Source organism: Ursus americanus, chromosome 5 (assembly GCF_024610735.1).
Source record: "Ursus americanus isolate L20-20 chromosome 5, mUrsAme1.1.p, whole genome shotgun sequence".
Taxonomy (NCBI): Eukaryota; Metazoa; Chordata; class Mammalia; order Carnivora; family Ursidae; genus Ursus; species Ursus americanus.
Genome location: NC_142131.1, coordinates 51,838,552 through 51,862,819, shown reverse-complemented (window position 1 = coordinate 51,862,819; position 24,268 = coordinate 51,838,552). Strand labels below are relative to the sequence as shown.

Genomic DNA, 24,268 nt, shown 5'->3' with positions numbered 1-24,268 from the left:
TCAAACACTGTCCTCTAGGGCCTGAATTCACAGGCCCAAACCTGCTGCGACAGAGGAAGATTTACCCACGAATGCTAGGTCTGCAAAGATGACTTCTGTACCTGAAGGGCTGATCGCTGGGAAAGGACAGCAGCCTGCAGAGGCCCAGGCCTGCGTCAAATCAGATCCAAGTCCCTCTTGTTTTGTGCTTGGAAATGCAGAGCCGTGCAGGCCTGAGCAGCTTTAGAAATATTCTTTTCAACAGTGTTTCATGAGGGAAACTCAGACAAGTCCATTACCAGCAAAAGCTCACCTGTGGGGCCTTTTCCTTTCCTTTCCTTGGCTGGCAGTCTAGTGTCAAGGTCAAGGACATAGGTTTTGGTGTTGGTCAAGTCTGGTTCCAGATCTTGGCTCTGCCTCTACTTTTTTTTTTTTTTTTAAAGATTTTATTTATTTATTCGACAGAGACAGAGAAAGCCAGCGAGAGAGGGAACACAAGCAGGGGGAGTGGGAGAGGAAGAAGCAGGCTCATAGCAGAGGAACCTGACGTGGGGCTCGATTCCAGAACGCCGGGATCACGCCCTGAGCCAAAGGCAGACGCTTAACCGCTGTGCCACCCAGGCGCCCCCTACTTTTTTTTTTTTTTTAAAGATTTATTTACTTATTTTAGAGAGAGTGAGAGAGCATTCATGTGCAGGGGGAGGGACAGAAGGAGAGGGAAAGTAGCAGACACCCTGCTGAGCATGAGTAGCCCCACCTGGGCTTGATCTCATGACCCTGAGATCTTGACCTGATGCTTTACCAGCTGAACCACTCAGGCACCCCTCTGCCTCTACCCTTGATCTTGGGCAAGACCCTCTGCTTCTCCAAGCTTCATGTCCTTGTCTGTGAAATGGGGATAGCAACTCCCTCCCAGAGTTGTTGGAAAATTAAATTAAATCCTAGTGTAAAGCCTAGGGCCTGGTTCACATAAACATTCTATAAATAGGTTTTTCTTAGCCCTAATTTTGCAGCTGAGAAGCAGATTATTTGATAATGTAGCAATAGAGAAGTGGGGTCAAGAGTCCATATGTTCATCACTGTGTACTGACCACTGTGTACCCATGTGCCCTACTCCTGTCCAGGTCCAGCATACCCTCCTGCCAGGGAATGGGCGACCAGGAACCCTCACTCTGTGTTTCTTCCCTCCCCCTCTTGACAGGTGCACACAGGAGAATGAGCCAGTGCTTTTCCTTTATTAGTAGGTCAGAGAGCTTTGCCTGGCACCCCAGGATCCAGCCCCCACCCTCAAGTATGCAATGAGGCCTTCCTTTCTTGCTTAGGTCACGCCTGGGCATCTGTTCCACAGGAGGACTGACCCTCTGTGCTCTACACGTGTTTTGCCAGCAAACACTCATTTCAGCCACAAATGTCTCCGTCCTCCAATAAATTCACAGGCAGAGCCAGCCCCTAACAAGGGGCTGCTTTAATCAGCCAGCTATTAGTCGTGGGGCCCCTGCCTCCTCTGGGGGGCACCATCGGTCACCCTAAAGTTCTTGGGCCACCTCTGGACCGTGAGTTCAAAGATTTTAGAAAGCAGCTCCTGTCCCAGGATCCTCAGGGCCTGGGCTCCCTGACGTCTCCCAGGGCCCCTGGTTCCTGGATCCACAGGCCCCTGCCAATGCTGCTGCTGCTGCTGCCAGTCCTGTCCTCGGCCCCCTTCCTTCCACCCGGACCCCCCTGTCCTTCCGTGCCCGCGGCCCCGCTGGTGGCCAGGTCCAGACTGAGGGTCCTCCCGCAGACAGAAAGCCGCCGCAGGACCTCGGAGGCGGCCTCCACGGGCACGTCGGAGCGCTGCTCCAGCAGCATTTCCAACAGCGAGCTCATCTCCGAGAGGAAGGTGCTGGCCAGCCGCGTGCCTGTCAGGCTCAGCTCAGGCCCCGGCGCCTTGCCGAACGTCTGGAAGGTCCTCGGCTCCTCTACGGCCGGAGTGTCTGGTGAGAACACGTTGTCGCGGTAGTTGGTGGTGAGGGGCAAAGAGAGCCTCGCCATCCAGGCCGGGTCGGGGGCGCTCAGCCGGTCCAGGGCCAGGCCTGCACAGGGAGGAGGGGAGCCAGTGAGACCCGGGCCCAGGGCAGGGCCGGGCAGCCGGGGGTGGGGCTGTGGGCAAGGGCTCCGGACAAAGGAGGGAAGGAAAATGGCGGGGGACAGAGGGGAGGCCAGAGGGGGACGGGAAGGAAGAGGCCCTGACAGGGAAGCTCGTTGAGCAGGAAGGCTGCCGACTGAAGTACCCACAGGATCTGAGTGGGGAGGAGGCGCGAGGAGGAAGGACGCCTAGAATTAGAAATTGGCCCTTTCTGAAAGAAATTCCCGATCCGGCCGTGTTTCAGGGTAGATGTCTTCTACCCACTGCGGTACAGCCAGGATTTTCACTCCCTCAGGGCACTTGTAGCTGCGGATGGGGGGACATCCCTTTTCCTAGCCGAGGCTGGGGTTCCTGGCTTGGTGCTGCCATCTGTTTCTATTCATAGTAATAGTGACCATTTATTAAGTGCTTCCACGCCAAGCAATTGATGTGATTCTCTCATTTAACCTCAGCACAAACCTTTGAAGTAAAGAGTGCTATTCCATTTTACGGATGAGGAAACAAAGTTCCAAGAAGTTGAATCACCCATCTGCTAGGCAACCAAGCCCAGATTTGACCCCAAATCTAATGACTTTCTAGCCCCATATCCCTGTACCCTCCTCCCCACTCTCTGCGTAGCTTCCCTCCATTTCCTCCAGGGAGCTCCGGGTGCACACCTGCGGCCTCCGGCTTCCCCAGGCCTAGGAATGTCGGTGCTGTCACCATGCCCTAAACTCCCCAACCTTTGCTTCTCAAGCTGCAGGAAACCCAGGCCTAGAGGCAGGCTCGGAAGGGGCTGTCTGCCTAAGCACTGCCCCAGGAAGGGGACGGAGCAATGAAAAACTGTCCCCTAGATCTCTAATGCCACCATCACACTTTTCCTTTCCCCCATCTCTTCAACAAAAATGCTATCTCAAAAAACTAGCCCTAGGCCGGATGGTAGAGGCCAAGCCAAAGAGAGCAAGGCTAAGTCTCATGGTTAAGAAACTCTACCTTTAAAAAAAAAAAAAAGGTACAACATGCACTTTAGCATGTGTTTAATGTTTGCCTAAGGTGAGCTGCTTTAAAATCTGCATGTAATACAAGACTATGTCAAAATGTTAACTGAATTACCCCTGGACAGAAGTGATTTATTCTCTCTTCGTTTACCTACATTTTTCTACCTTAACCAAATATTATTTTTGTAATTTGGAACAGTTATTCCAAAATACAGCTAATGGCTGTTTATATTGATAAATGAGTCTCCGTCTTGCCTTGTCAGGGTGAAGCTGTGAGGCAGGGCAGGCCTCTTCCCACCTGGTCCAGCCCACGCCTGGGACTTAGTGAGCATTTCTTGAATGACTCAGTGAACATAAATATTAACCCTGGGCATTTGGGAGAATGTAAACCTTAGTTCCCTGAGATTCTGGGGGCAATAAGGTTGAAACTCTTTTGGTTACAGAATCAGGCCTTTGTACCAGGGTCAGAGAGCTTATGAAGCTTGGAATGAGAAAATTGCTGGAGTGTGTGAGAATGGCTGAAAAGCGTTGGTAAGTCCACCCGAAGGCAGGTGGACGCTGGGCTCATCTGGGCTTGATTTCCCACCTTTGCCATTTATGAGCAGTGTGACCTTGGGAAAATTGTTTAACCTCTCTGTGCCTCCTTTGTCTCTCATAAAGTGGTGAAATAGTAGAACTCATCTTGTCAGGTTGCTGTGAGCATTCCCTGAGCTCATGCAACCGTTAAAATGTTGTCCTCATCACATCATCAGATGGATGCAGCCATGACCCCTGGGGTCAGCAAGCTTACCAATAGCCCTCTGCCCTGTGAGCAACACAGGCTTTTCTATCTCTGCTGCCCTCATCATCCGCCAGCATCCTCCATGCCCTCTGTGCTGTGAAGAAGCAGGACCATGTGGGAGCTGAGCACACAGGTTCCAGCCCAGAGTTGGCTGGTACAGATCTAATGTGAGCCATAGAGGTCATTTTAAATCTTCTAGGAGGCATGTTAAAAAAGTAAAAAGAAAAGGTGAAATCAGTTTGTAAAACATTTTTAAACTTAATATCATTTCACCTGAATATGAATATTTTTCAAATTAATGAGATATTTTACATTCTTTTTTCACCTGAAGTCTTCAAAATCTGAAGTGTGTTTTATATGTTTATCACATCTTTTTTTTAAATAATAAGTTACACTTTTTTATGCTTTTTATTTTATTTTTATTAAGTAAGCTCTATGCCCAACATGGGGCTTGAAGATGATTTTTTTTTCAAGATTTTTTTTTTCTTTTAAAAGTAATCTGTATGCCCAACGTGCAGCTTGAACTCATGACCCTGAGATCAGGGGTTGTGTGCAATGGCCACTAAGCTGGGCAGGGGCCCCCATCTATCACATCTTGATTGTGACTAGCCATTTTCATATGTGTGCTACTGTATTGGCCTTACAGTTGCAGATTCTAGACAATACTGTCCTACAAAACTTTGTATATGTGCTGTCCAAAGCAATACCCACTAACCGTATGTGGCTACTGAGTGCTTAAAATGTGGCTGGTATAACTGAGGAACTGAATTTTTCATTTGACTTAATTTTAATTAGATTTAATTTTACTTACTTTTAATTTAGAGCCACATTGCCAATGTTAGTAACCACTTTCTGCACAACCTTGGGAAAATTATTAAACAACCTTGCCCCTCCGTTTTTTTCCTTTATGAAATGGTGATAATGAATAATTCCTATCTCATAAGATTTTCTCATGAGGAACATAGAACAGGGACTAGCGCATAGAAAGCTCTCAATAAATGTTAGCTATGTTTTTTTAACCAAGGAAAAGGAAGTCCCTGCCATACTTTCAGTGTGTTTGCAGCCAGATGGAGCACATAGGATATGGCTAGTTGAGAAACAGATTTTTAAACTACAGAATCAGAAAACAACAGTGTAGGGATGGACAGAGGTATGGTGCGTGACCTAAAGGAGGCTGACCAGTGTCCACCTAGCACATTCTTTTTTAATTTTTTAAATTTTATTTTATTATTTTATTTTACTTCTTAAAGAGATTTTATTTATTTATTTGAGAGAGAAACAGAGAGAGGGAGCACAAGTTGGGGGAGGGGCAGAGGCACAAGCAGACCCTCCGCTGAAGGCAGAGGTGGGGGGAGGGGCAGCATTGATCCCAGGATCCTGAGATCATGACCTGAGCCAAAGTCAGATGCTTAACTGACTGAGCCACCCAGGTGCCCCAGCTAGCACGTTCTTGAATTAAAGTCCAGATTACGTACTTATTGTCAAAACGAATTGTTTCTCTAGAAAATATTATTTTGGTTTCAGTTAGAAATGTTAACACATTGAAGAGTTGATTCAGTTCTCAGGATAGAAGGGTATTTAAACCCACCAAAGAAACACAAACGGGGGGGGGGGGGGCGCCTGGGTGGCTCAGACGGTTAAGCGTCTGCCTTCAGCTCAGGTCATGATCCCAGAGTCCTGGGATCCAGTCCCACATCAGGCTCCCTGCTCAGTGGGGAGTCTGCTTCTCCCCCTCCCCCTGCTTGTGCTCTCTCTCTGTCAAATAAATGGATAAAATCTTAAAAAAAAAAGAAAGAAAGAAAGAAAGAAAGAAAGAAAGAAAGAAAGAAACACAAACGAGCTTTTTAGGAATTAAGGGGAGGTCTCCTGATGGCAGGCAGGCATTCAGTCACTGATGAGCTGAGTGACTCTGGACAGGCTGTGGTACTTCTCTGAGCCTCAGTTTGCTTCTCTCTAAATTGGAGCTCCTAACATCTACCTCCAAAGACAGTCTGAAAGCTTAACTGAGCTAATGTGTATAAGATGCTTCCTAGTACCTGGCACACACCAAGAGCTCATTTACTATTCTTAGGATTTTTTAAATGAATCATCGAAGTAGAATCTGGTCTTTAAACAAATGAAGACTGTCTGAAGCATTAGGGAAAGTAAAGTTGCTGATATTCCTGCCCAGAAACAAAATGTCTGTGTTCTCTTGTGGAGAAGTCTGACGCCTGGAGATGCGAGGGGACCGCGGGGGGCAGAAGCAGGCTCAGCGAGGTCCTGAGGAGTCCTTACCTGTGTGTGGGTCCAACAGGCTTGACAGCTCTTCTTCTAGCAGCTGCTTCACAGACAGGTCCTCCTCAGGATCCGAGCACCCTTCCTCCTGGTCTGGTTCTGCCTGGCCACCAGCCCTGGCACCTGGGCCATCGGGGTCTGGGATGGTGCTCCTGCAAAGGAAGCCAGCCGGTTCACCAGTGAGGAAGTTCACACACTGATTCATTCATTCCTGCTCATGAACATTCTTCTACTCCTGCCAGCATTCATCCGTCCACACGAGGAGGTGGATACGCAGCCCAGCCCTCAGACTCGGACCAGCCTGGGTTACCGGTCCCAGGCCTCCTGCCTGATTTGCATCTGTTGCCTCGTCTGTAAAATGGAGGTAATCAATAACACCCGTCTTTTGTCTCAGGCGAAATGAGACAGTGTCTGTATAGAAGCTAGGATCTGGCACCTCACAAGCACTCAGCAAATAGAAGAAACAATGTTTGCATTGATACCATTATTCACCATTGTCCTTCCCATTCCTTTGCATTGCCTGGCCCAGAGTCGGACTGTAAGTAACTTTGACTGAGACAATGCAGTCATCTGTCCATCCATCTATCCATCCACCTCCATCCGTCTGAGTATGAGCTCCAGTGAGAGCAGAAATTTTTGTCTGTCTCATTCCCCGGTCACCAGTGCTCAAAACAGGGCCTGGCACATAGTAGGTGCTTCATAAATACTTGGTGGACAAACTGACTGAATATTCCCTACTCCCTATTTGAGGCCAAATCCCAGACCAGCATAGCAGGGCGAAAGAGGATGCAGCTGGGGTGAGGCATCAGAAAGCCACTCAGACTCTCCCTGACTCCTGCTGTCTCCACCCTGGCCCCTCCCTCCCACAGACCCTGCCTGCCACGTGGGGGAGGCCAGTTCCTGGAACTGCCTCAGTGTGTGTGGGGGGGCAGGTCTGGCCCCACATTCCAGTGGGTGGGAAGGCTCCCAGAAGGGCTTTAAGGTCTGGGGTCCTTTCTGCTTTTTTTCTGTGACCATTTCTGCTGCCAGGAAGGGATCAGTAGGGAGGCGGCAAATTTGCAAGTGATGATGACAATAACTAACGTTTATTAGGCAGTTAGTTACTCTGAGTCGGGCCTTATGCTTTGCAAGGTATATGCACCTTATCCTTAAACTTTTCATCTCTGTAAGGGGTTCTCCTGTTATCATTCCCATTTTCCAAATAAGAAAACCAAGACTTGTGAAAATTATGCACCTTGCCCATGGATTAAGTGTCAGAGCAAAAATTCAAATCTGGGCTGATGAGTGTGTGCACTGACTGCAGCTCTACGCTAACTCCCACCATCTTTGCCGAAAAGAAGCTACGACTTGTCAAGGCAAGAGCACCAAACCTAGAGTCAGGTGCCCCGAGCTGCTCCCAGCTTTGACACTCACTGGCTATGTGACCTTGAACAAAGTCACTTTAGGAGGAAAGGGCTTAGCATCGGTCATACACCTTCTATATGCCAGTCACTGGGCTGTGGGCTTAAAATACATCTGATCGTTAAGTCCTTACCCCATCACTGCAAGGAAGTGTGGTGACCTCCGTTTTACAGGTGAGAAACTGAGGCCCCAAGGATTTACCTGGCTTGCTCAAGTTGAACATAGCTGGGTTGTATCAAACTACTTAGAGCCCCAGTTTCTACATGTGTAACGAAAAGGAGTTAGGTTAGATGTCCTCTCGGGCTCTCTTTAATTCTAGGACTGCCCAAAAGAACACACCCACACACTCATGTCCTTAGCTAGGGAACCTTCATATTATGTTGAAGGGTCAAGACAAAGAAAGCTGAAAGTTACACATTTAAAGCCCATAGCCTAGCACCTCTGCAATCAGGGGACAGATAGAGCCTCAGGGATGAAGTCATTTCCTTAGAAACTCTGGGTCCTGTAAATACTATAAATACAGTTGCTCCAGGACCACGCTGCCTGGGACGGGGGGATGGATGCTGTCCGCTGCTCTCCCAGGGGGCCTCTGTCTGGGATGTGCTCACTCTTCCTCAGATCACAGAGGCTCCAGGGGTGAAGGCAAGCCGGTGGGGGGATTGAGAAGCCTGTGGGTCCATGTGCTGCTTACCTGCCGCCGCTGGGCTTGGCCAAGTACTTATTTCCCCGGTGGTTTGGTTTGGGCTGGAATTGGCCCTGATGCAGCAAGGACAGCAGCTGGGAGATTTGCTGCAAGACAGGAAAAATCTGTTGACTCCACACAATTCCGACCCAGCACACTTCCTTGCCGGATGTTTCCCTCAATGCCGGCGCTTTCTTTTTATAGTCTTTCCTCCAGCTTCAGATGTTTGTGTGATCAGATGGGGGATGGTGAACAGTGACGGAGGCAGGGACCTGTGCAGGCAGGATCCTTGCTTTGTCATGTCACCACAGGACCTGGGTGTCTGAGGGAGAGAAGAAGGACCCCCTGGGCCCACCCCTCGTTCTCATTCCGAGTGACCTGCTCCTGCTGGAATCTGTGGGATGGGGCTGAAAAAAGCATTTCCTGATCATAAATTCATTATTACTTTGATAAGGATTATCTTAAGGAGTTATTTCCCCACCTTCAGCAGTACTCAAACACTCAGCCAATTTTGGTGGGGCCAGATGCAAGACTCTGCTGCGGAGAAAGCAAAATGGTATCATTCAATCATTCATTTATTCATTCTTTCATTCATTCAACAAGAGTGTGAATGAAAACAGAAGGCACTGCAGGCTGAAAGTCCGGGAGATGGTGGAGGTTCAGAGAGGCTGGGGAATGTGACAGGGGTTGGACAAGATGTCAGGGCGACACCCTGCAGGGCCTTGTGAAGGCAAAGGCAACAGACCAAGTCTTGGGAGGCCAAGTTCTAGTTCAAGGTCATTTCTAGTTTGTGTAATGTCAGGCAGGTTTTTAGACATACTCAGACCTCAGTTTCCTCATCTCTAATTTGGAGCTGGAAATACCCTTCCAGCCTTCTTCACAGGGTGGTCAGGATTAATTAACCCAGTGGTTTGAGAATTTAAAAGAGAATGCAAGGACTATGGGTTGTTATTCTTAGCCTCTGGCTCTTGGGCCTACCCCCAGTCTTCCTGGAGAAGGCCCACTCAGCCTCTCTGGGCAGCTCCAGCTAGAAAGTGCCAACCTCAGAGGACAGTTGGAAGAGGGCTGGGGCCCAGTTGCCTGCCTCAGGGCACATCTCATTTCCTGACTCAGGTCCAGAAGCCCTCCTAAGGCACCTGCCACTCTTCCAAGTGTTAGCTGATAGATAGTTCAGGAACACTCCCTGAGTGCCACAGCCTGAGCATAGTGCTGCCATTCACGGTGGCTTCATGGTTAGAATGCAGACTGTGGAATCAGTCAGACTCGAATTCAAATCCTAAATCTGCCCCTGCCCCAGTTTCATCTGGACGGTTTCGAGAAATTACCTAAGCATTTTGAGCCTCAGTTTCCTTAGCAGTAAAAAGGGAATAATAACAAGGTCCATGTGGTTGTAGTTATAAGGATTAAATGAGTGAAAGTATATAATTTATTTATTTAAACTTTTTTTTAAATGTAATCTCTGTGCTCACTGTGAGACTCAAACCCATGACCCCAAGATCAAGAGTCACGTGCTCCACTGACTGAGCCAGCCAGGTGTCCCTATGATTCATTTATTAATAGATATTTTGACAAGCACTTAATAACTGTAGGGTGGTGTATAATCTCATTTAATTCTTCTAATAACCCTAGGGAAAAGTTACCATCATACCCATTTTACAGATGTGGAACGTGAGGCTCAGAGGGACTACACATCAGTTAGTGGCAGGGCTAGAATTTGAACCCAGATCTGACTCCCTGTGGCACTGTGCTGCTGGAAAAACATGAGCATTAGGTAAGTTGCCTCTTACCCTCACATTGATCCCAGCCGGGCACTCTTCTTTCCATCACCTCAGTGAGTTCACCCCCAGTTCCTGCTCTCAGCTGTCTCTGTTCACCAACAAACAGCACAATGTCTGGCTCCTAAAGCTCACTCAGTAAGCATTTGAAGAATGAATGAATGAATGAATGAACGAACGAATGAATGGCTCTGGGCAACCTCTGGGGCTACATAGGGCTCAGGGCAAGACTCCTAAGACAGCAGTGGGGCTCTCTCCAGGTGGCTTCCTGGGGAGGATGTGGGGGAAGGAAGCTGTGTCCTTGCTCCACAGGAAACCTGAGTTGACTGCCTGGCCAAACAGACATGTGCCCGGAGTGGGCAGCCTGGCACAGGGACAGTTATCTGAAGTGTAGAGGAATGGATATGGGTGTGAGATCAGGTACCGTCTCTGAAAAAGATTTCCCATTTTTGTCTAGTAAATGCTAGGTCACTAGATGCTTTGTCTTTCATTATTCCATTTAATCCTCAACCCCTGGGAGGTAGCACAGGGTAAGTTTGGCATCGTAATTGCCATTTGAGGAAAATGAGGCTCTGATATTGGACAGACTTGCCTAAGGTTGCCCAGCTACTGAGTGGCTACGCTGAAATTTGAACCCAGATCAGATTCCCAAGTTCTGAGGTTGTTTCCACTGCCCCGTTCTGCAGGTCTAGCCAACACACTTAGTCTCAGGCAAGTCAAATGCAGCCCCCGAGCCCAGGGGCAATGATGCCCATGCTGGCCTGCTTCATAGGAAGGCTGCCCAGATGAGAAGAGGGCAGGGGGAGACGAAGAGCTTTGCAGAAGTCACTGTAACCATTTGCTGAGTGCCGACTATGTGCCGGACCTTATTCTAGGCTTTAAGTGCACTCATTTCGTCTTCAGGCAAATTTAGGAGATGGGTGCTATTAACATAGATATCTTCAACAGAGAAGCTGAGGAACATTCCTGTGGTTCACAGCTAGGAAGAGGTGGAGTCAGAATTTGAACCCAGGCAGCCTTGTCCCAAAGCTTGTATTCTTAAATGTGCCTTTTGCTGGGTGTCTTCTTGTGCCAGGCACACTGAGTACGTGCTTTATAGGAATTAACTGATCAAATCCTCAGGACAACTCTGCAAGGCACATGCTTTTACCATCATCTCTATTTTATAGATAGGGAAATGAAGGCTCAGAGATAGTTAGTAAGATGCCCAGGATCACACAGCTAGATTTTGTTAACCCCTGAGCTGTGCCCTCCCCCACTGCATCCAGCGTACCATAAAGTCCCTGGACAGCCTAAGGAATGAATGTGATGACTGTAAGGGTAATGGGGGTGTCTGACATGGTGGGTCCAGGGGTGACCACAGAGAGAGCCTCCCACACCCCGGTACCTGAACAGGAGGAGAATCCATCGTGAGCTCCTCTACGGGGTTCCGCTCCGCAAAAGCAGCCACAGATAGCCGGACCAGGCTCCGCAGGATCTGACGGGGACCCGACTCTTTCTCGGGGGTCACTTTGCTGTTGAGATTCGGCTGCCGCCTCAGAGTTGCCGAGGAGGCCGGTGGACTCAGTGGGGCCTCCTCACTGCCTGGGTCTCCTGGCAGCCTCCCTGTGGGGCTGCCCATAACCTTCGGGGGCCTTGAGCGTGGCTGGCCCATCACAGGCTGGGACTCAGGAAGGTTCAAGTTCTCCCGGGAGGCGTTCCTCTGCCTGGGATGGTTGAAAAGGAGGTTGACAGTGTCTTGCAGCACCTCACGGCTCTCAGCCTGTGCTCCCTGGTTGCCTTGGTTACGCAGGGTTCTATACAGTGTAGGCGTGAGGTGAAAGGGGGCCTGCAGGCAGGGGTCCCAGCCTGCTTCCATCATCCCTTCCTTGCCTGCTTCCTTGTGGGGCTGCCCGACTTCGCCAGGCTCATCCGCCTGGCCCCTGAGCACAGGCACAAGGTGGATATCTGCCTTCTGAATGTGTTTCTGGGGCCTCTTGGGCTGGTGGCGGTAGGTAGATTCAGCCTCCCGACAGTTGTAGGCCCTGTTGTCTTTCTTCTCCGTCCTGCAGATGGACATGATCAGAGCCAAGATCAACCCAAAGATGGCCAGCAGTACGACCAGGCAAATCACTGTCAGCATCGATGTGCTCAGGGTCCCAGGCTCACGGGCCAAGTCCCTCAAGTGATCCACGCTGGTGACAAACGAGACCCTCAACAGGGCTTGGGTCTGCAAGGAGGGGCTGCCACCGTCTTCTACCACGATCTCCAGCTCCCACTCACTCCCAATGAGGCTGCTGGCATTGGTAATGTTGATGAACAACTGCCCCAGGTGGGGGCTGAGGACGAAGAGATGGGCTTCATTCCCATGCCTAATGCTGTAGAGGAGCTCTCCATTTGCCCCCGAGTCTGCATCTCTTGCTACGATGGTGGCCAAAAGGAATGGCCGGGAACCGTGGCTTGTCAGTGGTGGTGTGTTAGCACCCGCTGGACCCAAGCCATTAGGAGTTTCAATGGGCACCAGAAGGTGGCCTGTGGAGGCATTTACAAGCACAGAGAGGCTGGCTTTTCCATCGCTGAGTATAGGATGAATCACCTCTGGGGCATTGTCGTTGACATCCAAGAGGCTGACCCACACAGAGACGCTGGATGCAAGCTGGGGCTGGCCCCTGTCCTCTGCAATCACGCGGAACTCAAAACTGGCCATCTGTTCATAGTCTAGTGACCTCTGAGCAGTGACATCTCCTGTGTCTGAGTCAATAGCTACCAAGTGAGAAATTGGGGAGTCCTGGATACGGTATGAGATTTTTCCATTTATGCCCAAGTCTGCATCATGAGCCTTGACGGTAATGAGGTGAAGAGAAGGTAGGTTGTTCTCCCGAGTAGAGACCTCATACCTGTTCCTCTCAAACACAGGTGCGTTGTCGTTGGCATCACTGATCTGAATGCTGAGCTGTTTCTTGGCCGATAATGGCTGGAGTCCTTGGTCTTGAGCCAGCAGAGTGAGGGTATATTTGGGCCACTGCTCTCTGTCCAGTGTGGTGTTGGTTAGCAGCATGTATGTGTTGCCGTTGGTCCTTTTCAGCCTGAAGTGGCCCAGTTCTTGGCTCAGCCAACAGTGGACCAGACCATTGTTTCCTGAGTCCAAGTCATCTGCCATGACGAGAGCAATGAAACTATCCTTCGGAAGAGCTTCTGACACCAGTGATGGCTGGGAGGCCCATGTGATGTGGATGCTCGGGGCATTGTCATTGACATCCAGAACCTTGATGAGTACTTTGCAGTGGGCTGGGATGGGATTGGGACCTAGGTCCCTTGCCTGGACATCCACCTCATAGGCAGGATTCTTTTCGTAGTCTAGGGGTTGACGCAGAATCACCTGGCCCGTCTTCACATCGATACTGAAGGTGTCCAGCACCTCTGGAGGCACATGCTTACTGAGGAAGAATTCCACCTCCCCATTGGGGCCTTGGTCAGGGTCCGTGGCAGTCAAGTTTATGAGGAGGGTACCAGGAGCAGCATCTTCTTGGATTTCTAGTGCCAGTGAGCTCTCGGCAAACACAGGGCTATTGTCATTGGAGTCCAGGACATTGACCTTGACCAAGCTCGTGCCTGACTTGGGGGGGTTCCCACTGTCATAGGCAGTTAGCACCAGATCAAAAAATGAGTGGATTTCCCGGTCTAGCTCCTTCACCACCACAAGTTCTGCATGTTTGGTCTCATCGGGCCCCATGATGACATCCAGGGCAAAGTGCTCGCTGGGAGACAGCGTGTAAGAGTGCAGGGTGTTGGGGCCAGTGTCTGGGTCCAGGGCTCTGTCCAGGGGGATCCGGGTGCGCAGAGAGGCACTCTCAGAGATTTCCAGCTCCTGCTCACCTTTGGGGAACTGTGGCTCATGGTCATTGATGTCCAGCACCTGGATCTCCACGTGGATCAGAGCCAAATCCCCCGTGGCAAGCACGTCAAAGGAAACTAGGCAGGGATCCTGCTGCCGGCAAAGCTGTTCTCGGTCCAGCCGCCTCCCTGTGCTAAGCAGGCCGTCCTCAGGATCCACCTGGATGGGGAGAGTCTGAGACAGCTGCAGGACCTGGAAGGCAGCCTTCGTCTGCCCGTGCCTCTCCTCCCAGCCCAGTTCCCGGGACAGCTTCCCTATCACCGTGCCAGACGGCACCTCTTCTGCCACTTGGTATTTCACAGTGAGAGTGGCCACTTCCTGACTGTGCCCTGGAAGGAACAAGTAGCCACCTGACCCCAAAAGCCCCAGCAGAAGTGGCAGAAGTCGCATCATGCTTACCGCCAGAATGGGCCAGCCTCAGAAAGCACTACAGTTCTTCAAAGGCGAGGCAAGTCCTCCAGTGTTTGCTGAGGGGCTTGATTAGCCCCGTTCTCCTGCCCCCAGACCTGCTGTCACAGCCTCGTCCCATAATTAGATGATGATGGAAGTAGCAGGATTCCCAGGCAAGGCCATCTTCATCTGAAGAGATCTCAGAGGTCCAAGCACTGATGAAGTGAAATTGCCAAAGGACACACCGCACAGGGGCACCCGTGGGTCCCTTTCAGTAAATGATGGACAAGAGCCGGTCCAAGAGGGACTTGACCCAGTTAAGCAGGATGTGGGGATCTGACTTCCAAACAGTTGCTGGGCTGGGGAAATGGAGAAGCAGCTTTTTCCTATGGAAACCCCACCTACAGGAAAAGGGAGGGCTGTAAGTTTCAATGCCAATTAGAGAAAGAGGGCTTCCCGTGAAGCCCGAGGGGCCTGCCACGGAGGAGGATGGGCCAGGGCTCCTGGGACAGGCCGAGGGGAAGGTGCTATCCAAGCAAGGCAGCCCTGAGGGAAAGGGATCCGCTGTGTAGGCAAGTGGGCAGAGAGCCTGAGCCTGAGCCTGCCGCCGATACCCCTCCTGGGCATGTCATGCTCCCTGTCTCTCCTTTCTGAGGCTGTCTTTGTTTCCCTCATATCCCCATTATTCCTCTCCCATTCCGGTCTTTTCCCCATACTGATCTACCTCTAAGTCCTGACTCTGCCCTGATCATCCATTTTTGTCTCTCAGGAAGCAGCTGTGATTAAGAGAGTGGCCATCAGAGCCAAACTGCCTGGGTTCAAATCTTGACTCCGCAATTTACCAGCTGGGTCATGTGGGACGAGTCACTTACCCTCTCTGGGCTTCCACCTCTTCATCGTTAGAGTGTGGATGGGGATAAGAATAGTAGCTCTCACAGCAGGAAATTGTGAGGACAAATGAAATGATGCATGAAGGGCCAGGTCCTGGCTCAGAGGCACAGGCAATGACGTTTTGTGAGCGGTGGGTGTTGAGAACTGAATAGCTGGTCTCGTCTTGTAGCTCTGGCTCTTGCACTGGCCCCGGGGCAGTCCCTGCCCACACAGACCCATGAGGGTGCCCATGGCCTTGGCTCCTGAAGCGCTGGGATCTCTCTGACCTGACCATGTGGCTTCCCTCCCCCTTCCCTTCTTGCTCCCCGGCCTGGAGGCCCATTGTTCTCTGCATCTGGTCCAGCCTGAGTCCCTATCTGGGGGAATCCCCAGCCTTCAGCTCCCCTGCCTCAGAGATTTTTATACTTGTCCCTCTCCCACGCCTTCCTCTCCTTATCCTTCCCTTCCCCTGATTCTTTTCTCCCCACTGCTGTTTACGACGGAGTCCCATGAACAGTACTGCCTCCCCACCCCCAACACTCCTAGGGATGTGGAGGTTTTCAGGTGTGCCCTCCCCTCATTCACCTCCTCACAGAGGTGAGACCCAGGATCACTTGGGTGGCATTTAAGGTGGCTTGTGGCTTCTCATTTCCCTCCTCACTTGCTGCATCCAGCGCACTCCTGGTCTTATACTCTGCCTCGGGCTGAGTGTAGAGGTTTGTACAACATTGGAAGTCATGGGAATTTAAGGGCAGCTTCCTTTAGGTGGCTGTTGGCAACTGAGTCCTTGAGGCTGGAGGTGCCCATTGGAACATGGGGAACCCCCAGCAGGGCCTGTTGGCCTGTAGGCCTGTGGCCATTAGGACAGGGGCAGCTGAGGGAGCTCCCTGGCCTTAAAGCCATCTGTGCCCCTCCCCGCCCCTCATCTTTTCTTTCCCACGCCCTGTCCTTCACTCCATGTTCCACTCCTGGAGGTTTCCTGTTCTTGTCACTTGTCGAACTACAGCAAGGGCCTGAATCCATGGAGCCACCTCTTACAGTGTGGCTCTAGAGACAGAACACCAACAAGCTTGGAGACATTGCACAAGTCACTTAACCCCCCTGGGCCTCAGTTTCCTTCTCTGTAAAGTGTGGCTATCACCCACCTCATGAGATTGTGGTCAGGATTCAGTGAGGTGGTACCTTTAAGGGCCCCAGCACAGGGCCTGGTACAGAGAAAGTACCCATTCCGTGTTATTGTAGCTGGTGTTATTTTCCAGGCGTTATGCCTCTGATGCAAATGGTGAGGATGACCTTGCATTTGTCTCTTCACTTTTTTTTTTTTTGAAGATTTTATTTATTTATTTGACATAGAGTGAGAGAGAGCACAAGCAGGGGGAGTGGCAGGGAGAGGGAGAAGCAGGTCCCCCTGCTGAGCAAGTAGCTGATCCCAGGACCCTGGGATCAGCAGATGCATAACCAACTGAACCACCCAGGCACCACTGTCCCTGCACGGTTTTCTCTGCCTCTGTGGCCAAGGAAGCTCATTTTCCAGGGCTTCCTCAGTCCAGGCTTGGACCAGGTGCTGCCTATGCTTCAAGGGGAGCCAGCACAGGCCCCAGGCTCCTGCTGCTCAGAGATGGGCCCTGTGCTCATTGCCCTTGGGTGACAGCATGGCAACCTTACTCTCTGGCCCTTACTTGTGCTATCATGTGCAACGCAGCTAGCAAGACAAAGTGGCCCACAGGTGGCTTGTGGAGGGGGCGGGGAAAAGGAAAGAAGGAGGCCCAGTGGCTCTGTGTTTGGGCCTAGCGGTCAGGGGAGGCTCCTCATGGAGGGCACTGGGCCAAATCCTGAAGACAGGGAGGAAAGTGGGTGAGCAAGGGAGAGGCAAAACAGGCAGAGGGAGCAGAGTGGACAAAGGCCGGAGGTGAGTGAGCTGATTCCTTACAGAATCTCAAGAGAGTCTGTCTGTGTGGAGAGTGGGGAGGAGGAAGGTAGGCCAGGGATGTCAAAAGGGGTTGCTAGACCCTGGAGGGCCTGGAGTGCCGTGCTAAGGATGGACCTTGTTCTGGAGGCCGTGGGGAGGTTTGAATGGCCCTGAGCAGGAAGATGAGGACAGTAGCTATACGCCAGGCCTTGTCCTGAGTGCTTTACCTACGTCCTCCTGTTCCACCCTTACACCTGGGCCATCGGGATAAAGAAGCTGAGCACAGAGGGTTAGCTAACTTGCCCAAGATCACCCAGATTGGACCTCCAGAAAGCCCCCTGGGCTGCGCTCTGGAAAATGGATTGAAAGAAAACAGAGGAGGGAGAGGGGGAGGGGAGTTGGGAGTAATGCAGGGGAGCTTTGGTGCAGGAAACTCTGGTGCTGACAGTGTTTCCAGAATGCCATCTGGTGGCCAAAGGCAGAGAGAAAGGCACAAAGGCAGAGAGGTGGGTACGTGGAGCTGCTGCCTAGAACACAGTGGAAGGAGCTGACACACGACGACAATCACTTATCACGAGAACCCTAATGTGACCCACTGCCCACTGAAGGAATCATGGAATTCACGACTTGGCCAGTGTTGTTAATATGTATATTCTCGAAAGGACATTGTTCTATTTATGCTCTCTGTGTGCGTGTTGCCTTAACTGTACTATGGATGAAAAAAATGGACTCCCAGGTCACAAGAAAGTTTTTTATTATTATTTTAAGATTTTATTTATTTGAGAGAGAGAGAGAGCACGAGCAATGGGGAGGGGCAGACAGAGAAGGAGAAGCAGGCTCCTCACTGAGCAGAAAGCCTGACACAAGGCTCGATCCCAGGACCCCGGGATCATGACCTGAGCTGAAGGCAGATGCTTAACTGACTGAGCCACCCAGGCACCACACAAGAAAGTTTTTGGATTTATATTTCACAGACAGTTTTTATGGTTGTGGTTCGTTTGTTTTATTCACATCGGGAGCAGAATCCAAAGCCAGCAAACAAGGTACCAGACATTTTTCAGGCAAAAATCTCTGGGCATGAGGTCCCCACTTAGTAATTTTCTCTCCTCCTTTCTGGCTGCAGGGGTCAGCCACATGTTGAGGGGGTGAATAGAGCTGTCACTGGACTTTGTCTGGAGAGGCTTCGTCCCTGAAATAGGTTGGAAAAAGCTAAGGATGCCTCCCTCAAATCTGAAAAATTTTTTTCAAGACAGCGGGATCAGGGCTGGTGTTTGGAAGTCTTGCTTCCCACCAACCTGGAGGTCGTTCACACTTGGGCCCTTGGCTTTGGGGAAGTGGTGGGGGATGAGGGGAGGGGTGGGGTTGGGTCAGGGTTTTTTCAAAATGCCTGGCCTCCTGAGGATCCTCGAGGGGTAAGACCAGCAAGGTGGGACTCTGACCCTTGGGGGGACTCCCAGGTCGGCTGGATGAAGGCTAGGATGATGCCCCACACTAGGAGCATGCTGCTCAGCTAGCTAGCCACCTCCCGGGCTCCTCGTGGTCACCAGCAATCACCAGGGCAACTTGTGAAGCTCAGAAGCTTTGTCCTGTGCGGGATCATTCCTGTTGGGAGAGTGACAGGACCACCCAAGGTCAGCCTCTTTCTTTTAGCAAGGCCTTGTTGAAATTAGAGCCCCTCTGGCCAGGAATCCTGACTGGGAGACTCAGGTAGATGGGTCACCTGCTCCTGATGTGGCACTTTGTGGTCTTTGTTGGGGCAGATGACAGTTGTGCACTCCCACACAATAACACCTCTTTCTGGGCCCGGTGCAGAAAGAAAAATGTACTTTGTAGGCGGAAATCTGCCAAAAAATTGAGCCTTTCAAGAAATGAAAAGGCTCTGCCTCTTGGTTGTCTTGCTTAAGAGTGGTAGCTCTCAAAAGGGCCAGATATCAGCATCACTTATGCAATTACTAGGGACAGAGCAAGAAAATTCATACTTTCCCCCTTCCCACCCTGCCAAAGAGAATTTTATAACTGCCAGCTCTGTTCCCCTAACCCTCCCTTCAAAAAGGCTTCCGCTTTCATTTGGGCCAGAGTTGGGGAAGTCGATTGGAAGTTTTTTCTGAAAAGAGAGCCTTAATTGAACTGCATAATAAAAAGGAAAGTAGGAGAGGGGGATTGATGAAGGCTGAGAAGATTATGGAGGGGGTTCACGAGAGAACGGGGTGGGAGGCCGTGAAGGAAGTAATGTGAACACGAGGGTTTGCCATTGAATCGTTGCGAACCATGGATCTCCTTCATGATTTTCAAGAAAAACACAAGAAGAGACTCAGAATTTATTTTGTGCTTTAGTAACCATAACTGGCCCACATCACATTCTGAGTTGCTAAGGGTTACCCGTATGTTTTGTCTTTCTCCCCAACCTTGGAGGGAAAGTGGGCTACCTCCAGCATATAGATTTTAATTCTGATACACAAGACACTCTGACATGCGCCCCATCTCCACCCCGATCTCGTTGAGAACCACTGATTTAGAACTTCTTAGAACTACTCGCAACTCTTTGAAGGCCAAAACCTTTACAGCCATCAGGCCTTTCTTACTGAGCATCCTCCCAGTCGCTGCCTCTCCCTCATGCCTGTGTCGCTGCTCAGCAGAAGCTCTGTGCATAGCTGGTTACCACCCCCCCCCCCATACTTCTGCAGACTCTTCTGTCCGCTTCTCTGATTCTGCCTTTGGTTTTCCTTCCTTCTGACTCCCAGGGATGGACATGTCCCCAGATACTGTCTTCAACCTTCTCTTCTCCATAGGGTTATCAGCCCAGAAATTGGTTGTCAGATTTAGCAAATAAAAATAGAGTGCCAGGGGCACCTGGGTGGCTCAGTCGTTAAGCATCTGCCTTCGGCTCAGGGCATGATCCCAGGTTCTGAGATCGAGCCCCACATCAGGCTCCTCCGCTATGAGCCTGCTTCTTCCTCTCCCACTCCCCCTGCTTGTGTTCCCTCTCTCGCTGGCTGTCTCTCTCTCTGTCAAATAAAGAAATAAAACCTTAAAAAGAAATAGAGGGCCAGTTAAACTTGAATTTTAGGTAAACAATGACAATTTTTTTAGTGTATTTTTACTGGGTAATCCTACTCAGAAGTAATATACTCTCAACACGAGTTTCTCTTCTGTTTTTCTGTTTTCTTTCCTCCTCTTCCTTCTGTCCCTCTCCACCTCCTCCTTCTTCTCCTTCTCTTCGTCCTTCTCTGCTTCCTCCTGCTTCTCCTTCTCTTCCTCCTCCTCCTTCTCCTTTTCCTTCTTCTTTAGAATTTTGATTTACACAGTGAATTTGAAAATCTATCAGTGAACACCCAAATCAAACATTGACTGGGAGCATCGTCTGTGCATGAATATTCAGAAGCTGACTGTGTTGATTGGCCTTGTTATGTATTCAGCATTTCTGGGTGACTCCAGGATCGAACTGTTCTCACACTGACGGAACCACCCTTGGGGAAGCCTGGATCACACTCATTCATTAACTTATTTGGTCATCCAGTCAGTCATTTATCTGGTGGCGTTCAGCGTGTTCTTCTCTATTTACAAGGTCAGTTTTTTTGGCAAGGGAAGTAGCTGAAGTTGACCCACATTTTCCTTTCCTCTAAACCATTGGTTCGGTTTTCTTTCTTCACATAGAATCTAATCAGCCTAATTCTTGCCTTGCTTCAGAAAGGTTCTTGCAGGAAGGAAAATGAGTCTTCCCATCGTTACATAAATTCTCATGGGGCTTCCCTTTATAAGTTTATGACAGCCAGGAGTTGAGCCTGGAGCCCTGAGAGAAACAGCCACACACCGATTGATGATGGCAGCTGCTGCTAAATCTCAGCCCTCTTTCCTTCTTACAGAGCCGTGTTACCTTGGGGTTACAGAACTCTTTTCACTGTTATTCAGGGGAATAATAATAAAATGCCAGGTTGCAAGTATAAACATGATCATTCTGTGCCTATTATTGTAAATCAAATTTCACCTTGCATCAGAAGCACAGAAAACATTTTATGCTGTCAGCCACCTCAAGCCTCTTTCGGCGTCTGTTTTTATATAACCCTGGGATGACCTGAGGTATTATTTGAGCTGCCCTGACCAGGGAAGCTGGTCACACAGGTGATCTGTTTCTCCTCACACACCCAATTAACCATTTTCCTTAAGCAAAGCATTAACTTGATCTGAGCATCGCATTGGGGTTAAGGATGTGGGCTCAGGGCTGCTGCTGCCTGGGTTCAGAGCATTTGTGTGACAGAGAAAAGTCACTGACCTGCTCAGTTATCAGCTTCCTTAGTTTTAAAATAGGAATGACAATGATGGTGTTAACTATGTTTTCAGGTTCTGTAAGGTTTAGTGTAGTCAATACACAGCATTTACAGTAAGGCCTGACGTGGGGGTAGCCCTTTAAGGTTTAGTTATTTATAATTGTCCTTTTAGTGTAGTAGCTCCTAATTTGTTTTTGACCTTGAAGACCCCGTTGGAAAGAAAAAACAATTTTTCAGATTCCCATGTGATGATGAGAAACCTTTTGAGATCTACATGGTGAGCGAACACACAGTGACAAGATGCTAGTGGGAGTTCAGTGACACTTGTGTCTTAGAGTGGGGCTCGCCACTGTCCACACCTATCCCAGAGTTGGGGCGGGGCTTTTCCTTCCTCCCTGCTACCCACCTGGGTGTCAAGGCTTGTTTCAGGGCTGCTCAGGAATGGTAGCCATTGAAAAGGAGACTGTGAACCCCCAGCAGGTGGGATGAGCTCAGCAAAGTCTCTGTAAGAACCACTGGCGGCCCGGTGATAGATGGGAACAAGTAGAGGCACTGAGAGAAGGCTGCTGGTCCCTCCAATCACCAGCAGACTTGGTCTCACTCCTGCTTCTCCACTCAACGGTCCAGCCATACATGAGTCCTGACCTCTCATCGAGGTCACACATCCCATCCTCTTCTAGCCTGAGGCTCCATCATCTACTGTGCTTGGGGACAGGCCATAGAGGTGAGTCTCTTTCCTTCCCTCTGTATTCTCATTCTCACCTATTCCTCTGTCATAAAAGCTAATCCTGACTTCCTTCAGGTTTTCCCCTTTAATTCTTAAGGCAAGAACTGTTTTGTTCTATCTGCATTTCTGCTACAACGAACCCAATTCTCTAATAGTCTACAGGGGAGCGTCAAACTGATGAGGAGCTGGCCCTAATCCTGTATGTCACCACTGTATGACATCGGTCAAATCACTTCACCCGTGAGTACCCCACTTTCCTCATCTGTAAAATGGGGAGACAAAATTGCCTCAGTTATGAGATCCTGGGTATTTAAATGAGATAATGCATGGGCGTGCCTGGTGGGCTCCATCAGTTGAGTGTCCGACTCTTGGTTTCAGCTCAGGTCATGATCTCATGGGTTGTGAGATCGATCCCCATGTCAGGCTCTGCTCTCAGTGGGGAGTCTGCTTGAAGACTCTCTTCATCTGCCCCTCCCTGCACCTGCATGCTCTCTCTCTCAAATAAAGAAACAAATCTTTTTTAAAAGCCCTAAAATAAAAAAATACATGAGATAATGCGTGTAAAGTGCTTAGCACAGTGGAGGGCTAGGCACAAGGGGAAAGCTCAACTTAAAAACCTATATGGGCACATAAAACTGAAGACACAAAAGTCTATTATTTTTATGGAGTCTAAAACCAAAATTCATTAGAAATCTCTCTTTATCCATTCCTGACCTCAAAACTGGACTCTGAATATTTAGTCCAAATTATTAACACAGCTTTGAAATTCTCTCTTCTATTCCCTCCATCCTGTGACCTCTGACATGAGGTCATGACATGATGTCATAATTCACCCCCTGCTCCAATTTGTGAGAATTTCCCGAGCTGGTTCTTAGGCTCCCTCACTTTTTGCATCTGGGAGGTCGCTGGCAGGATTCATGGTCTCACCTGTGAACACTCAGAGGTAGGGTTGCCATACATTTTGCTCTTGGTTTTACTTCCTTTGCTTAACATGAATTATGGTATTAGTGAATGGCTTCAGAGACTCTTCTTCCATCTTTGCGTCTTTAAGGAGTATGTTTCTGGTTTGGCTGTGGTCTGTGACAATATGGGAAATTAGGAGTATTTGCATCTCAAAAGTTTTCCCTCTGTGGCAGTCAGGTAAGCCCCTTCAATGTCTTGATTTACCCACTTGGTTTTTCTTCTCTCCTGGGTGCAGGACCAGCTACATAATTTATGGAGCCCAGTGCAAAATGAAAATAGAGAGCTTCCTGTTGGAAAATTAAAAATTTCAAGATGGCCATAGGAGAGCATTAGACCAGGAGCAGGGGCCTTCTAAGTCTGAGGCTTTCTGAGAACAGGGCCCTGTTGGACTACACAGGTGGCTGACCCATGAAGCCAATCCTTCCTGGACAGCAGTGGGTGGTAAAGACCTTCAGAATCCTATAGGCTTGGATTAGAGGCCTAACTCTGCAAGTTGCTTTTCTTGCGGGAGAAGTATATGATTAAGAGGACACAGGAGCTTATTAGATCATTAGGAGTACATTAGTTTGATGGTTCCCAGGAACCAGGGCCAACATTTCAGCATCCCACTTAAGTGCTGACTACCTAAAATTTTCTTATTGAGATAATTCACATATCATAAAATTCACTCTTTAAAAGTGTACAGCCCAGTGGTTTTTAGTATAGTCACAAAATTGTGCAACCTTCATCACTATCTAATTCCACAGGATTTTCATCCCCCAAAAGTCACCCCGTATCCATTAGCAGTCACTTCCCCATGCACTCCTGCCTAAGCCTCCAGTGGCCACAAATCTGCTTTCTGTTCCTATGGATTTGCCTGTTCTGGACATTTCATATAACAGAAATTATACAATATGTGGCATTTTGTGTCTGACTTCTTTCACTTGGCATAATGTTTTTCAGGTTCATCCATGTTGTCGCATTTATCAGTACTTCACTCCTTTTTCATAGCAGAATAATATTTCATTGTATGGCTGTACCATCTTTGGTTATCCATTTATCCAATGATGGACATGTGAGTTGTTTCTATCTTTTGGCTATTGTGAATACTGCTGCTGTAGTGAATATTTATGTATACTATACACAAATAATTTAGGTACAAATGTACAAATGTAGTTGTGTATTTGTTTACAAGTTTTTGTGTGAACATATGTTTTCAAGTCTCTTGGGTATGCACCTAGGAGTAGAATTGCTAGGTCTTACTGTAACTCTATGTTTCACTTTTTGAGGAATTGTG

The 24,268-nt window shown here is 49.4% G+C and overlaps 1 protein-coding gene across 1 annotated transcript; it reads right to left on the bottom strand.

Moving 5' to 3' along the window:
* Positions 1 to 402: 402 nt before the first annotated feature.
* Positions 403 to 15,210, bottom strand: PCDH12 (protocadherin 12). The gene is made up of 5 exons (XM_045794407.2): positions 15,131 to 15,210; positions 11,382 to 14,659; positions 8,229 to 8,326; positions 6,137 to 6,288; positions 403 to 2,051 (listed from the first exon to the last, which is right to left on the bottom strand). The coding sequence occupies exons 2-5, from the start codon at positions 14,259 to 14,261 to the stop codon at positions 1,576 to 1,578; spliced, it is 3,606 nt and encodes a 1,201-aa protein (XP_045650363.1). The 5' UTR covers positions 14,262 to 14,659; positions 15,131 to 15,210; the 3' UTR covers positions 403 to 1,575.
* Between the last annotated feature and the right edge of the window lie 9,058 nt (positions 15,211 to 24,268).